Genomic DNA, 16,305 nt, shown 5'->3' with positions numbered 1-16,305 from the left:
GCTTCGTTTTTAAATCAGTTTACGGTGCAAATGTACAGTTTTATACTGATTAAAGCTGGAATACAACACAGCAATCGTACGCACGTCGATGTATAAAGCATCTCATAGCTTAAGTGGAAATGAGTGTATTCACTGAGCTGATGATCTGAATGAGAGAGAGAGAGGTGCACAGCTTATGCAAAGCAGGGCGACACGAGGAACAGAATTAAGAACCGCTGCTTTAGAACACATGATTTTGAAACTTGAGAATCCATTAGAATCATTTGAAGATAGAATCATAATTCATATATTAATAGATTTTTACGTGCACCCCTAGTTTTCTCTTCCTCTTCTCTAAAGCAGCATAACATGGCCTCGCCCCCTTCGTTTGGTGTTCCCGGGGGTGGGGTTTATCTGGGTATTAAACTGCCACAATTTTAAAAGACGCTATCTCCGTTTGCATTGAACTTTCAGCGCTACAACTTTGCAGATATTGTTTATTCTCAAACAGCAACATTACACACTAACTAATGTTAAAAAAGTGAAATCGCAATCAACCCCCCCCCCCCTTTTAAATTCTAGCCGACATATTTGTTCAGGTGATAAATATTTTAGTGTTTCATGGCTAATAACTCCTAAAGTGCCGACATTCTGTATTATTTTGTCTATTTTCACAAATTAATAAAGGAGCATCTTATGCAAATTACTTGAAAATTATTTTGAACATTAATTTACATTTCTATATATCATATTTTATACATAATATATAATTACATATACATTACATTCAATTGTATTTATACAAAATCTAGCACTAACATTTAAACACTAAAAACTTAATTAGTTGGTGAATTTAGGTATCACAACATACTCTTTGCTGTTTTCATACTGTACATTTACATCTACAGGAAATGAGCATAAGCAATTAAATACCCACTACCAACCATTGTGATCTTATTAGAAATACCTGATGTATTGGCCTCTAATTGATATGGTATTGTTATATTGTGCATTCCTTATTTTAAATTAAAAATAAACATTGGCCCAGCAGGCCTCACCTCCTCCATACGGTCCAAGCTGTGTGATTTAAAGATGGAGGTGTTGATGGAGAGGTTGTCCATACTGGAGATGAGATGAGGCACAGATCGGTCCTCATACTGCCGCTGCTTGGAGCGGTGAATATCTCCGTGCGCCCAGAGACTGGCCTGCTTCCTGTACAGGCACACAGTATCAGAGTATCACACAGGTATCTTGTTTTGCACAAATATGGGAAGAAATCTGGACCATTCATTCAATGCCAATGCCAGATAACAGACACTCTGTATCCGGCACACAGGAGTGGAATCTCACACTTCTCACAATGGCCTAAAGGGGAAAATATGCCTGAAGATAACGTTCATGTGTCCCGCGGTGGGCATTCTCTCGTGCTGCGGCCTGCAGCATCATGTCAGCTGAACACTTGAGAGATTAGCTTCAACTGACCTTCACATGACCAGTGCTCTGTTTTAACTCAGACATGACAGAAGTGAACCATGGTGAGGTTATATGTCGCACGCAAGGCCTTAATGATACTCAAACGCTGAATCAGACTCAACGTACCCTCCTTTGAGTTGGATGATTCAGCAAAATGTGGAAAATCTGCTGCACTTTCTGATCTGCTAAGCAAACGAGTGCACTCTCAAAAAAACCTTTTACGCTTTACACAATACACGACTCTGAGGCAAAGTTAGAGCACTCATCCACATTATGTAAATGTAATGAACAATAAAAAGAGGAAAAAAGCCTCAGGAAGGTGTTAAGAGCCCAAAAGTGGTGCATTGTGGATCATTTTCGTAACTTACTCTTCTAGGTAATGCTGCTGGGGTCCGATAATAGAGCCGGGTCTGCAGATGCGGATCCAAGCGATGGCTTCAGCAGCCGTGAAGCGGTAGTGCTTCATCAGGTAGCAGCCAATCAGAGTCCCCGTCCGGCCTAAACCCGCTGTGATTGGTTGAAAAAAAGGTCATGGGTGTTTAACATGCATATATTATTATATAAAATTATCTATTAAAACCTAGCTGCTCTTAAAAACGAAATTACGTTTTAACCAATGATGTCGCTTGGACTATTTTAACGATGTCCTTTCTACCTTTCTGGGCCTTGATCATGGTAGTTATGCTAGGGTCAGAGATCTCTCAGATTTCATTAAAAATATCTTAATGTGTGTTCGGAAGATTCTTACAGGTTTGTATAATAGCATGAGGGTGAGTAATTAATGACAGAATTTACATTTTTGGGTGAACTGTCCCTTTAAGGCCACATTATCATAACACTGATAACAAATTTGGTTCGCTTTGACCTCAATAATAAGGCATTTAAATGTTTAATGCTGCATAAAAACAAAGCCATTTTGACAATTATCTTCTTTTTGCACGAAATAAGTAGGTCAATGAGGCGACTCTGTCATTTCCGTGGGTTGTATTTCCATGTTTTTGATTAAAGTGGCGTCTCACCCTTGCAGTGCACGGCCACCGCTCCATCCGTGCTCTCGCAGACGTGCAGGAAGCGGCGGGTGATGACGTCGCTGGGTGTGCTGCCGTCCACGAAGAACAGGTCGTAATGGTCGAAACCGGCGTCTGTGAAGCGCTTGGCGTCGTAGATCTTCTTGTTGAGGCGAACTATGGTGGTGACGTTGTGCTTGCGGAAATATGGGAAATAAGCCTCAGGGGCATGTAGAGGGTAACCTGTCACACACGAGAGCAGGAATAAGAGATCATTTCTCTCTCTGTATATGGTCACACTATTTTAAGGTGCACTTCTCACTATAACAAACCATGAATTTTGCATAAATAACTCATATTTTCCTGCTTATTAATAGTTGATAATGTTAAATTTAGGTAAAGGGTTGGATTAGAGATGTAGAATATGGTCATGCAGAATAATGTTAATAATAAACATGCTAATAGGCAACTAGTTAATAGTGAGAACTGGTCTTATTTATAATTAATAAACATAAAATTACTTGGGGAATATATAATAAATCACCGATTAAAAAAAAATATATAAAAATAATAGAAATGTACATTTAATACATATTTCCCTTATCTGACTAAGGATGTTTTTTTTTTTCTCTACATTTTATGAATATCGATACTGTTATCGATACTATTTGGTGCAAAAAAAAAAAAAAAAAAAATCGAAGTGAAAAAGTCGTTGAAAATTTGAAAAAGTTATTTTATTACTGCTGAACTTTAGCAACTGTATTAAAGTTCTTCAGTCAAGAGCAGGGAGTTATTTTTCTCTGTGTTTTTTTTTTACTATAATAAAATGGGTAATAATTTGATGAATATAGTTTTTAAATATAAATATGTAATATTAATTTATAAATTAATAAAATTCACAAAGAAATATAAAATGTCATTCATAAATGTTCATATAAAAAAAACTAAAATTTAGACATAATATGGGAAGCAATGCTTCTAGATTTCTTTAAAAATGCATATTTAAAAACCATCAATAAATTTAAATTATATACAGAATTCCCATATTTAGATAAATTATGGGAAATAATAATTCAATATATTAAATATTTATATTTAAAATTATATTTTTTAATGAAAAAAAAACATATTTAATTAAATATAAAATATATTCCCATATTTAGACATACAGTAATTATATGGGAAATAATAAAATAAAAAAAGATATTAAAAACACAACATTTTCCCATTAACCTGTAACAGAAAGGAAGTACATTCATATACATGCAATAAAAAAGGACTTAAATCCTCATGAGCCCTAACTGAACCATTTGCTCTTAAAAACTACTTTTATCCTGACATCTAATATGTTGCACTCTCTACTTCTATGTGCTTGAAGCCGAGACGTTTGTGTTTATTAAAACAAGGGTGCCCTCTACTGTCACATAAGATGCATTAAACACCATGTCTGAGAAAAGTGCATGAATTCAACATTCGGCTATGAGGTGGCAAGCAGCCTTACCATTCTCGATTTTACTTTTCGGATGCGGCCCACTGAAAGCAAGAAGTTTGCCCGGGACGATCCAGTTCAGATCTCCATTCTCAACCCGCTGGATAGACAAAAAAAAAAAAAAAAAAAAAAAAAAAAAAAAAAAAAAAGAGATGGAAAATGAATAAAGATTAAGGGAACAAGAACCAAACACAGAATTGAGCCAAGGAGGCTTGTATCACAGCCAATGGAGAATGTTTTATAACTGGCGAGCTGTGCTGTCGTAACCACTTCAAAGCGGAGGGAGGTCACAGCAGGTGACGGATTACCACAAGCTGAAAATTTACATAATACTAAAGGACAAATCAATTGAATGCTCATTTGGCCTGAATTGTTCCAGCGATTGTCTAAATAACAGCCGAGATTATAACACAGGAAGGCGACCTATAATCACATTGACTTCGGCGAGCTGTAAACTGTGTGTGCGATTTAAATCAAAGTGAACGAGCCCAGACTATCATTAGGTTAAAATGTCTTTGGATCCCGGTGGAATAAACATGATTATGTAACTGGCTTGAGGAGCGATGAATGTAATTCTGGGTAAAAACATTGCCTAATGAGCGCGAGCATGTGGCATTTCATAACGAGGGGACATCATTACCTCGTAATGCTCATACTCGTTTATGTCGAACGTCTCCAAATTCAAGAATCCGTGCCGGAGGGCCTGAAAAACAAAGTTTAGAAACATTAGTCATGAGCTAACTGCAAAAATGTTCATTCGTATGCTGGATTTCACCTGAAAGTCACTCAAAATCCTGGCTGTTTAACCAATTAGTCAGTGTAATGGGGCTGAAGCGGCCCGTCTGGTGCTCGGTGAAGAGCTGCGGGGGAAGACGATTAAGGAAAAGGCACACGAGTCGATAAGACATGGCAGAGAGCGATGAGAGCTGCGTCTACTGGAGTGTCAGGTTTCTGCCTTTCACAGACATGTCTGCCTCTGACAATACTGGTTGAAAGTGTACAAAATGATGTTTTTGTTTTGCTGACTCTTATTCACTCAACTTATATAGCAGTAGCATTGGACCGTATACTGCAATGCGTAGTACTGATACTTTATTCTGCTATGCAAAAAGCTGTAAAAACAGTAAAAATGGACTGAAATTGGGCCTCTTATAACATTAATTGTTAAGTTAAGCTCATCTGTGTTCAGATTCAGAGAAAACAGAATGACAAACATTAAGGGTGTATTCACGTCTGCCTTGTTTGGTTCGATTGAAACAAACTCAGGTTCGTTTCGCCCTTTGGTGCGGATCTTTTTGGCAGGTGTGATTACAGCAATCGCACTCTGGTGTGCACCAAACAACCAGACCGAGACCCAGCTGATGAGGACGTCTCAGTTCGGTTCCAAGCAAACTCCGGTGAGGTTTGTTTAAGATGTGAATGTGATTCGACCTTGATCCAACCCAATTGCAGAAAGCACTGTTCCTTTTGAGTTAACAGGCTCTCATAGTTGGAGCTGCCTTATCGGAAAATGTGGTGTTCGCTACATTTGTTTATGGCTGATCGCGCGCAGTTAGCCTTTCACCATGTACCTATGCGCGATGTTTCGGTTTCTTTACACCTTATCCGTCTTTCTTTATACCTCCACAGGGCCATTTTCAGTATGCCATTGTAGACGCACATAAGAGCATGTTCTTTACCACATTTGAAGAGTGGGATTAGTCTAGTCACATGACCTCAAGATGACACCCATCCTAAGGTGAGACTATTGTAGTCTATGTTTCTTTTGTGCATGTACCAGAAGCGGTATGGAAACAGATGACTGAGACGGTCACTGCAACCATCCAACCATAAAACAAGCCGTCCTGAGCTGCAGGGTTGCACCTGTCAGTCAAAACCTAAATCAAGGCTGACAGAGGGCACAGTGAGTGAGTGATTATCACAAGCTGGCAGAGTTACATCACTCTAATGGACCAATCAGCTGAGAGCGTTCAGGTATAAATATTTACAAACAAGTCACACTGAAGTCCACGCGTGCAGACGTACAACAGGCAGCCCATGTCTGTTTACTCCATCTGGATAAAGCGACAGATGTGTGTGCATCTGATACAGCAAGTCTTCTCGCTCTCAGGCTGTAGTTATGTAACTGTTCCTGGTCGGGTTTAAATCGAATGAGCCCAGCCGCCCTCCTCCCCTCGGCTGCTGACTGCAGTGTCAACGGACGGTGTGGATGAGCTGCACTTAATAACCACCAACATGGCCTAAATCTCCAGTCTCCTCGTTTTACTCTTGCAGTGGTAATGGTGGAGCCTAGTGGTTAAAGATCTGGGCTAGTAATCTAGTGATCTTCACTGCGTCCTTGATCGAGACACTTAACCCCGGGATGCTCCAGGGAGAACTGTCGCTGTAGTATTGTATTAGAAGTCACTTCAGGTAAAAAGCTTGTGGATAAAATGTGGTTATCTTACTAAAAAGTAGCGTAAACTATTTCCAAATGGCTATCGGTGTGTTTTAGAGGGAGTTATTACATATTACACAGAGTTTAAAATAAACTAACGTTATGAGGTATTAAGTTGCAGTTAGGAGAAAAAGTTATATGTTTATCGTAATTGCAACAATTTATCATGGTGCAACAGTTTTGCTACATTGTTTCTGACAGTTTGCAACAAGCTCTTTACAATTCATCTCCTACAATGTGACTTTCCAAAACGGCAACATTGCGAGCTATTGTGAGAAGTTAATTAATTTTCATAATACCAAATGTTTCTCACAATGCGAAATTTTTTCTCAATTGCAACTTCATCGGTTTCAAAAACCAAAAGTCCAACATAGTGAGATAGTCACAACTATGATAAAGTTTGCAGTTATGAGAAAAAAATGTGTTTCTCGAAATTGCATCCATTTCTTACAGTGTGACATCTGACATTGTTTCTAGACTGTCTGCAACTTTTTCCTTATTGCAACTTAATTTCTCACATAATGTGAAAAACTACGAGAAGTTATAATTGTTTATCTTAGACTCTTTCTTCATAATGTGACACTGCAGTTTCTTACAATTTGCAACATTTTCCTAAATTGCTACTTCGTATCTTGGACAAACTGACTTGATCTCAATAGCATTTTTTGGAGACTACTGTTTCACTATTGGAGTATTGTGTCACTATTGTGAGAAAACAATAAATAAATAATAAATAATTCAGTCTTTTTCTCACCGCCATATTGTTTCAGACAATTTGTAATTTGTTTTCCTAAATTCCAACTCACAATGGGACTTCATATCCAAATATTCAATTAGTGAGTTCACAATTACAAGAAACAAGTTTGCACTTATAAAGAAATGTAACTGTTCCTCGAAATGTGACATATGACCATTTCTGACCATTTGCATCTGTTTACTCTTAATTGCATCTCCATGTCACAAAAACGTTAATTTCTCATAAACTGTGATATTGCATGATACAGTCCTTGTCCCTGATACAGTGTTCCTGTAGCTCAAGTGAAAGGTTGAGGGTTCGAATCCCAGTGAACACATGTTAGGAGAAAATTGTTAGCTTGAATGCAATGCAAGTCACTTGGGTTAAAAGCGTCTGCTAAATGCATTAATTTAATTTTTACCGTCAATTGAAGGCTTAAATAAAAAAAATAAAAAAAATCAATGTTTTCCCCATAATTGTGATTTCATCTCTGACAATGTGATAAAAAAAAAATGCTTTGTCACAATTAAGAAAAATTCAACGTGACTAAAAGTCATAATTACAAAAGTCACAAACTAGGAGTTAACGTCACATTGAAAAATCTAATATTGCAATTACAAGAAAGATAAATTTGCAACTGTCTTCTGGTAAAAATGAGGTAAATTTGGATTTCATATTACCTTTAAAAGATATTTCTCTGTGAAGTTTGAACCTACAACATTTTGGTTACCAGCCCAGATGTTTAACCATCAGGCAAACCCAAAAACAAAAGAAGTGCTCTCATGTTGACAAATCGGCCATTAACTGCTCTTTAGCAGCTTGGAGAAAGGCAGCAGTGGTGATTTGATCATTAACATGATGCAGTGTGTGACTCATGCAATTAAGGAGCTGTTAAAACAAGCTGTTAATTAGAGCCGGAGGGGAGGCACTGATAAAACTGTCACATATGCTTGTCTCAAAGCAACAACTACCATCTTAACATCAAAGCACAAGGCCCAAAAGTCTTAAAAACTTAAGATTTAAAAAAGGAAAAAGAATGTTTTGAAGACAGAAAAATACACTACAGCTAAAATTAAAAAAAAAAAAAATCTTATTTTTTAAATAAATAAAAAAATGTTTTAGTAAAAAATTTTTTGAAATACTTAAACTCAATTTAGTCAATCAATTTGTTGACCATCTTGCCCGCTCCTACTAAAAATCTGAGTGCTGCGGTCTAATAAACAACAGTAAACAAGGGATGGGTATGTTGTCAGAGAGTGCTGCTGGTTTTCTTTGACGTAGGCTGAACGAAAAGATATTTTAAGTAGCATAAGAGTTTTTTGGAGAGACAAGCATGTAGGAATGCACTCAAGAACGTACGCGGTCCGTGTTTAACAAGTCTTTCTGGCGGGTCAAGTTGAAACCACATATTGATACCGGCAAACGTGTTTGGCTGTTGCGGAGATACTTGCAAAACAGACGCGACTGACAAACTCACGTGTACACTTGCCAACTAGTTTGACAACTTTAAGCAAAGAACTGAACAGAAACACATTGTTAGGCTAAAATGTTGGTTTTGACAGAGCCTAGATAGAGTCTGGAGTGGCATCCTTTACTAACTTTAAAAGACTGATTTTACAGGGAATGAAATGTTTTTAAAATGTCTAAATTAAAATATAAAAAAAGGGGATTTTGACTGTAGTGTATAGGCATTGTGTCCAAAAAAATAAAAAAAACCTATATGAAATGTTCAAACTGGGACAAATTACCTATTTAGGAAATCAGATTTTAATTGGATTCCAAAACAAATATAGATCTGGTTTGTTGAATTCAAGTAGCCTTTTGCTATTGAGAATGCAAAACAAAATGGATTTGAGTTAGATACACCAGAAAGCTGAAGGCTGATTCGAACAAAGACACAAAAAAAGCTGTCATCATTCATGTCTTCAGCTCACACACTCCCACACCCGCAGACCGAGTCGAGAGAAGGACTGAACAATAGAGGGCTGAAGAGAGATTCATTGCCCCGCAGCTCAAACTGAAGACACCTGTTGTGTTATATAAGCCATGAGCAGCATAACCTGCATGAAGCAATTTTTCCAACATGTAGACACAAATGTTCCTGGATGATTAAGCAGTCGATTAGCATCTGTGAGTATAATCCAGGATTGGTGTGTACAGGTTGAGTGCTGAACCACTTAAACCTATATCTTTTGTACTAATGTAAGCTGATTAATGAATTTGCATTAGTTATTTTTTAGTGATAGATCACATTACAGATAAACATTTATATAGTACTATAGTGTACATCTCACCTTCCTAATGCCTTGCAAGCAGTCGAGGACCGTTAAGTTGTACGTGCAATTCCCAAATGAAGCATCCCTGAAAGAGAAAACGAGAAGGCATGTTAAAATTGTGTGGGTGTATTTACACAAAATACAATCGAACAAAAAAAAAAGAAAGAAACAACCACAGGAATATTAACAAAAATATCAAGTCATGTTATGCACAAAGAACAGGAACATAGACGCTAATTTCAAACCACTGCTCTCAGGTGGTCTGCTTTCATCCAGAGTAAACCATTACCTATGGTATAAGTAACGGGGTCAGGGCCTTTGTGTTTGGATGTGAGAGTGAAGGTAAAGCGACATGCGAGACTGTGCTGGTTTTTGTCATGCGTTTTTGAAGAACGTTAACCTTGCTGTGGAGAGTGTACGAGTGTGGGAAGCCAGCAACATGATGGGTTACATCTACAGAGTCGAGGCAAATTTAATGTCATGGACAGGAATGTTTTGAACACTTTCAATTCAGGTTTGTTTGTGTACCTACAATTATGTCATTGGGTCAAGGGGAAGCCAGGGTTGTAATGAAATGCCTAATGCCTCAGAAACTAAAAGGGACCTATACACCATCCCTTGCTGAACGCACGTCAAGGAACAGGTTCTTTGTGTCCGTTTTAATTGAGTTTTGCATTATGCATGCGCTTAATTCGCTCTTTATGATGCAGGCTGGGTTGCATAAAAAGTGGGTCAGTGTTCTGCAGGGATCCTTTCAGAAGTCTCCCAGCGTGCCTCAATGGAAAGTATCAGGCTCCATTTACCCACACAAACACCACGTACTCGCATATGCAATCCCATAACTCCCAGAAGAGGGCATGGAGGTCTTGTGTATTGGTCCGCCGCTTCGAGGTAACAAACTCATTAGACTTGATAAGTCTATCATTACTAGGTTGATTTCTTCAAGGTACAATGAATTATATTTTTGTTGCAACGGGAAAGCACAGGGCAGAGAGAGGGGAACTCGGGTCACAGCAAGGCTATAAGCGCCGACCAATGAATGGTTTTCAAAGCAATGTTTCCATTTTAAGTTCCTCAGTATTCCCCTTGAAACAAAGAATGGTTAAAGTGCCTTGCTCAAGGAAAACACGAGATGGATTTAAACTTGCGACTTTTGGTTTCTAGCCCAAATGCCTCAACTCAAATATGAAGATAAACACTAAACAAGCAGTCATTTTTTTTCTTTTTTTTTTAAGGGAGACAATAAGAAAACCCAAGCAAGTTTCCAACAGAGCTTTGAAGTTTTTTTTTCCACACAATTATCTGTACCAGCAGGATCCAAGAAATGTTTGAAGATACAGCTGGAGCCTTTCCCACCAGCCAGTGGCTCATTCATCTTCCTTTTCCACAGCACAGAGAAATGTTGAGCCAATCGATTTGGCTGTAATACACAGCAGCTTACTGGCACCGATTACAGACTTACATCCTGAGGATTATGTAATGTCTCACCTCCGGGAGTGGAGGCCAGGAGTTAGACAAACCTAATTTAAAAATGGCACATTTTTGTCCACTTTTCATTTACAAATTGGACATTCAGTCGATGCTTTTATTCAAGGCAACTTGCAGGATCAATCCCCTACAGAGTAAACAAAGGTCAAGTGCCATGCACAGGGGCACATCGGTTTTGCCCTTTGTGGGGTCTGGAACTTTCGGTGATCAGCCCAAAACTCAAATCTCTAGACTAGACAATGTGACGGATAGTTCTGACTAAACGACAATTACAGGCTCAAGAGCCTTTACCATAAGTGGCAGGTCAAACAATGCTATCTCATGGGAATGCATCGATAGCAATTAGTTTCTCCAACAAAGAAGTTATCAGAGAGGGCTGGTCAATGCATTCACATATAAATCTGCTTCTTTACGGTCTTAGGCTGGGTTCAGAAGGCTGGGATAAACAGAGCTGTTAAGCACAGGGTGTGTCCTGGGTGAGCACTGTAGAGGAGCAAAGCAGAACAAGCTTACAAATGCCAAAACCACAAGCGGCACTTCAGCGCCGTTACGTAATACCACAGACGCAGACATGATTTGTTTTAGCAAATACAGATTTACAGCCACTGCAGTAGATGCTGTAATCATACAGGGTCAAAGTTCCTCTGAGACTTGGTAGGCTGGGTATCTTCATGATTCAAATATGATTTAATAAGTCTAAAAGCTTTCAATGCACACAACAGCTTGGCAAGACAGATACAGCTTAGCCAACCTAAAGCCGAATGAAATGACACGGCAACAAAAGCCCAAGAGACGAATTCTGATTGGATTTTTATTAGTTGACCCAAGAATTGGTGGAAAAACATACAAAAGATTACTGTATGCAAGGTCGATCGATTAAGGAAGGAATACATGAGTTCATCGGATTAAATTTGGCATACACATGCAGTAGTGAAACTTTAAAGAAACAGGAACCCCAATCTCGGAAGTGACCCTCCCCCCTTGCACACACAGGAATGGGTGTGGAGTTCCTTAAAGAGACCCAGAAGACTATTACTCTATCGTGCTATATCTGGATTAGTTGGGCTCAAATTGACGGAAAAAAACTGGATTAGATCTTGCCATACAGTTCAGAGTAGGACTTGCTTACATCCTCTGGAAGACTGTCACTGCTTTTCTCTCAGTATGGTCAAATATTTGGGCAGACAGAGAAAGATATTTCCCTATTCTTACAAAATGAGACTGCAATGCCAAGGTCTGAATTGTCCACTGCAGACTGAAGCCACCGATCCGGGTTACAAAAGCCATAATTCTCAATATTTGTATAATGAACGCATACTTTTTACTTTTTTTTTTTTTTTACTTGAACATAAGTCCCTTTTCACACTGAGATTCCATAAAATACATGGGTAATGGGTCTAGGCAATTGTTCCCAAGATTTTGGTTCATTCACACTGCCAGTGTTTTTCCGGAATCTGTGCATGCGTTCACACACAACTCGTAAAGGTCCAGTAATAACACGTGACATCAGGATGTGACTTGTAATGTACGAGTTAAAAAGGCTAGGCACATTAACTTTCACTTAAACTGGCGAACGCTCCGCTTCAGCACGGATAGTGAGGAAATACCCGATCTCTGCTTCATTACAGTTTGCACATATTTTTTGTTGCGAATGTTGATCTGCCTTCAAAACACCCAGTAAAAGAGAAACACGATATCGTGTGTCATCACTACAACACACCATTAATGGCATTGGTTCTGGCTTTTGTTCACACAGTACTCGTTTTGGGACTGAACCCGGCAATTTTACTAGATCCTCAATTCAGGATCGATCCTGAAATCAAGTCTGGGACGTGTTTGTGTTCACACAGAAAGCAATCCAGCAATTTTCTGGGACCAGCGTGCAGTGTGAAAGGGGCTATAGATTACACTGCCAAGAAACCATCTGAACTATCAGGTTACTTTCAAATGTCATGCTAAAAAATCTTGCTTGAAGACAATCATTTCAGGTCATGTTGTGGATACCATTATTAGGTGTAAACTTGTAGGTTATGTAAGTTTATTTCCAAGTAAGCCTTGGTGTGGGAAAATGCTGCTTTGCAACCAAGATCAATGTGCACACGTTTTGGCTGGATAAACTTTTGCTTACGCAAGATCAAAATCCAACATTCCCAGGTTTTGTAGGGCTACTAAAATGGTCTAAAAAAGTGGCCAACTAAAATCCATTCAAGCCCTCTTTTTGGAACAAGAACAAATGTGATGAAAAAGGTGCAGCAGTTTATTACTTCAGAAATAAACATACCTTCTCAGCCAACATCTTGTAATTTGTTCCTTTGGTGACGTACTGGGTGTCACACAGAGCTTCACTTTATTCAATGTTATGTCCCGTTCATTGTTTCCCATCAGGACCCCTTCCCTCTCATAGACAACACAATGGTTTACTTCCTGAATTAACCAATTGCTAAGCATTACATAACTAAATGTCGCACTGTTTGTCTCCACGAGTAGCATGGCTACAGCATCCACGTGGGGGGTGCACTGAAAAAGCGCTTTTCTTCTCCTGCGCAGCTACGCTGCTAACAATCACATCTTTGTGGAGAAACAAGAGCCCAATTAACCTTCAAGATGGATAGAACTGCAAACAGAGTAAAAGAAGTGCCACAAGAGGTATAACTAGTAAACATTCTGCAGGATTTTATACACAATGACTAATTTAAAGTACCAGCAGACTCGCTGTTTCCTTCAGGACTTGAATCTTAGTAGTTTAACCTTTGCTTGTCCACATATCAAGATCATGCTCTAACCAGGACTATAAAACAAGTGTACACTTCATATTTTAAAAATGTTGTCACATTGACAATGCCAGTTTCACAATGAGCAGGATAAAACACTAATGGTAATAATGGTGACCTAGATGCCACTGAATATTAAGTGGCGAAGATAAATAGTTGCTTCCCAACAAGTGTAGACAAGCCCAAGGAGCAGTTGTTTTTTATAAACTAGGTCAGTCTTTAAATACTGTAATGAGTATGTGCCTTGACTATAAGATTAAATATTTAAGAAATGCCTTATGAAAGGCATACTTTTATGACCAAATATTTTATTTAACAATATGAAATTGTTTTGCTCACATCAATTCAAGTACTAAATATCACTAAATACCAAATAAATGCTATATGTAGCCTAATAGTTAAAACACTTTTTAGGGAAAACAGAATTTAATTCAAAAACATTTTGCAGGTCAGAAAGCCAACATATTTTTTGATAATGACTCAACTGCGATTCAAAAGGAAGTGTCAGACAAAGGTTAATCTCTTAGAAATAAAGTACAAGAGCATTTGAACTAATGCCCACACAATAGACATGTTGACCAATAAACCCACCAATGAGTAACATAATTCCTTCTGGTTTCAGACACCAATGGCAGTCAATGAGTGGAAAAAAGAAAGAAAAAAAATATTCCCTTGATGACACGAAAGTTTGTGTTACAAAGAAAACCAAAGGGGGATTTCAGCCTTTTGGGAAAAGCATTAATAACAGCACTTAAAAACAAAGCTGCATTTTCCTGTTTGCATTCAGCGAAGGATGTTTCCAAGGCCAGAGCTAATCTATACCGGAAGCACTTACAGCTCATCTCAGAAAGCACATATATATACGGTCTGTTCCATAAACCCTCGGTTAAAAGCATCATGGGACTGCACTGAAGATTGCAGATTTAGAAAATGTAGGCCTCTTCACTATTCAGTGCATACAGCTCTGAATCATTAGCTAAAGAGAGTCCACTTTAACAATGAGTGTTTCTGTTCGATGAGGCCATGGGTCACCCCGTCTTTCTTCGTGTCCCTCATTATATATGCATGCATAATAGAATATGCAGCTATGTGCTTGGCCTGGGAGAACTTTAAGACTTTTGTGTTTCTGGGTCAGTAAATAGGGAGGGCAGAGCTGAGGGGTCAAATCTCATTTGATGGTGGCAAACCACCAAGAGGTCTGACTAACCAGGAATACTAACTACATGGTAATGAAAAATGGCATGTGTCTGTGATTTGTGTGACAGAGTGGTTTTACAAGAGGAATAACAATGTTCTAGATGAAATAATATCAATAAGAAAGGAATATTATGGAATAAATAACACAGTTTGTTCTCAAAAATGAGATCCCCAGAAATTAACTTGAAATTTTGTTTTAAAACTATTCTTTCTTTCTCACCTTTGCAAAGTTTCTAATCATTGAAATGTAATTACATTTACACAAATTTAATACATGAATAAAAATATTTATTAAAAGGTTATTCATTAAAATACACTCAATATTTAAATTCATATTTAAAGGTCATAAGACCATGTTTAACATCTCATAGAATGTAATTAAAATAGGGGCAGGCAAAATACCGGTGGACACGAATAAACAGTAGAAATTTGTGATTGCTCGCATAAGATTGCTGTGCTACATGGTCACAAAAACATATCTATTGAATTTTTAATCATTTCAGTTTAAAGTGATTTTAAGCCGTTGAAATGCAATCAGTAGTGAAAGAGAACTAATTTCACTATGTGTGTGCTGTCTGAGAGGCGCGTGCACATGAAGATGGTGCGCAGAGCACGGGAGTTATTTTTACCGTTTTATAGAACTGTTAAATACACACATTTGTTTGTGTCTAAATGCCTTTCTATGCAAGTATCCTCATAAACACAGTAATTTAGGTCTCAAGTTAAAGCAAACAGCTGAGAATGAAAACATATGTAACAGTAAATTGGATCTGGGCAGCTCTTAAAGTGACAGCAGTCTAATATTCCTGCTGTTTGTATTTCAACAAGAAAGAAAAAAATTTCACATGATAATTTTTTTTATTAAATTAAAATATACTTAATGTTATATTAACATTTGAAAAATATTCAAAATATTTAAAGCCAAATTGTCATCTACTTTTATTTATTATTACATATGATATATTTTTTTAATTATTAAATACATCATTTTTTTTGCATGCTAACCACCAAGCCGTGACTAAAAACTATTTTCTCCCTTTTAAACATTATACTGCATGGGAACACTACTAATGAATCCCCTCTAGAGTCTAGTGATTCAATTTCAACAGTTAAACAGTTCAATAGGTTACACAAAAGTAAAAGTGAGCACCTATTACTTACATTTAAAAATGACAACACTATTATCCAACAAAGTGACCCATTCACAAAAGCAGTTTACCACTACACACCGGCTGCAATGAGTCTAGAGCCTGCCACAGATGGTTTTAATCCTGCTCAACGGCCTTACGTACGTCCTGCTCAGCCTGGCGTACGGCCTTCAGCTCAAAGGTTTTCGTGTCCTGTCCTTTGGGACAGTTTGGAACTGATTCCAGAATTCAGCTCAAGAAAAGAGATTACACGAGAGTGCGGACCCAGCCGCACACTGTAATCCCAAATGAAAGGCCAGAGATG

The 16,305-nt window shown here is 38.0% G+C and overlaps 1 protein-coding gene across 4 annotated transcripts in view; it reads right to left on the bottom strand.

The window, feature by feature from the left end:
* The window catches only part of cdc14ab (cell division cycle 14Ab), a 44,128-nt gene that overhangs the window by 16,111 nt on the left and 11,712 nt on the right, over positions 1-16,305 (bottom strand). For all 4 annotated transcript variants that reach the window (XM_026198399.1, XM_026198400.1, XM_026198398.1 and 1 more), the window contains exons 6-11: positions 9,416-9,482; positions 4,589-4,651; positions 3,961-4,048; positions 2,472-2,702; positions 1,821-1,959; positions 1,038-1,191 (exon numbers count right to left, since the gene is read on the bottom strand). In XM_026198399.1, the coding sequence (XP_026054184.1) occupies positions 1,038-1,191; positions 1,821-1,959; positions 2,472-2,702; positions 3,961-4,048; positions 4,589-4,651; positions 9,416-9,482 (742 nt within the window). The remainder of the gene's footprint in view (positions 1-1,037; positions 1,192-1,820; positions 1,960-2,471; positions 2,703-3,960; positions 4,049-4,588; positions 4,652-9,415; positions 9,483-16,305) is intronic.

The sequence above is a fragment of the Carassius auratus genome, chromosome 22 (assembly GCF_003368295.1).
Source record: "Carassius auratus strain Wakin chromosome 22, ASM336829v1, whole genome shotgun sequence".
NCBI lineage: Eukaryota > Metazoa > Chordata > Actinopteri > Cypriniformes > Cyprinidae > Carassius > Carassius auratus.
This window is presented reverse-complemented; position numbering and strand designations above follow the sequence as displayed.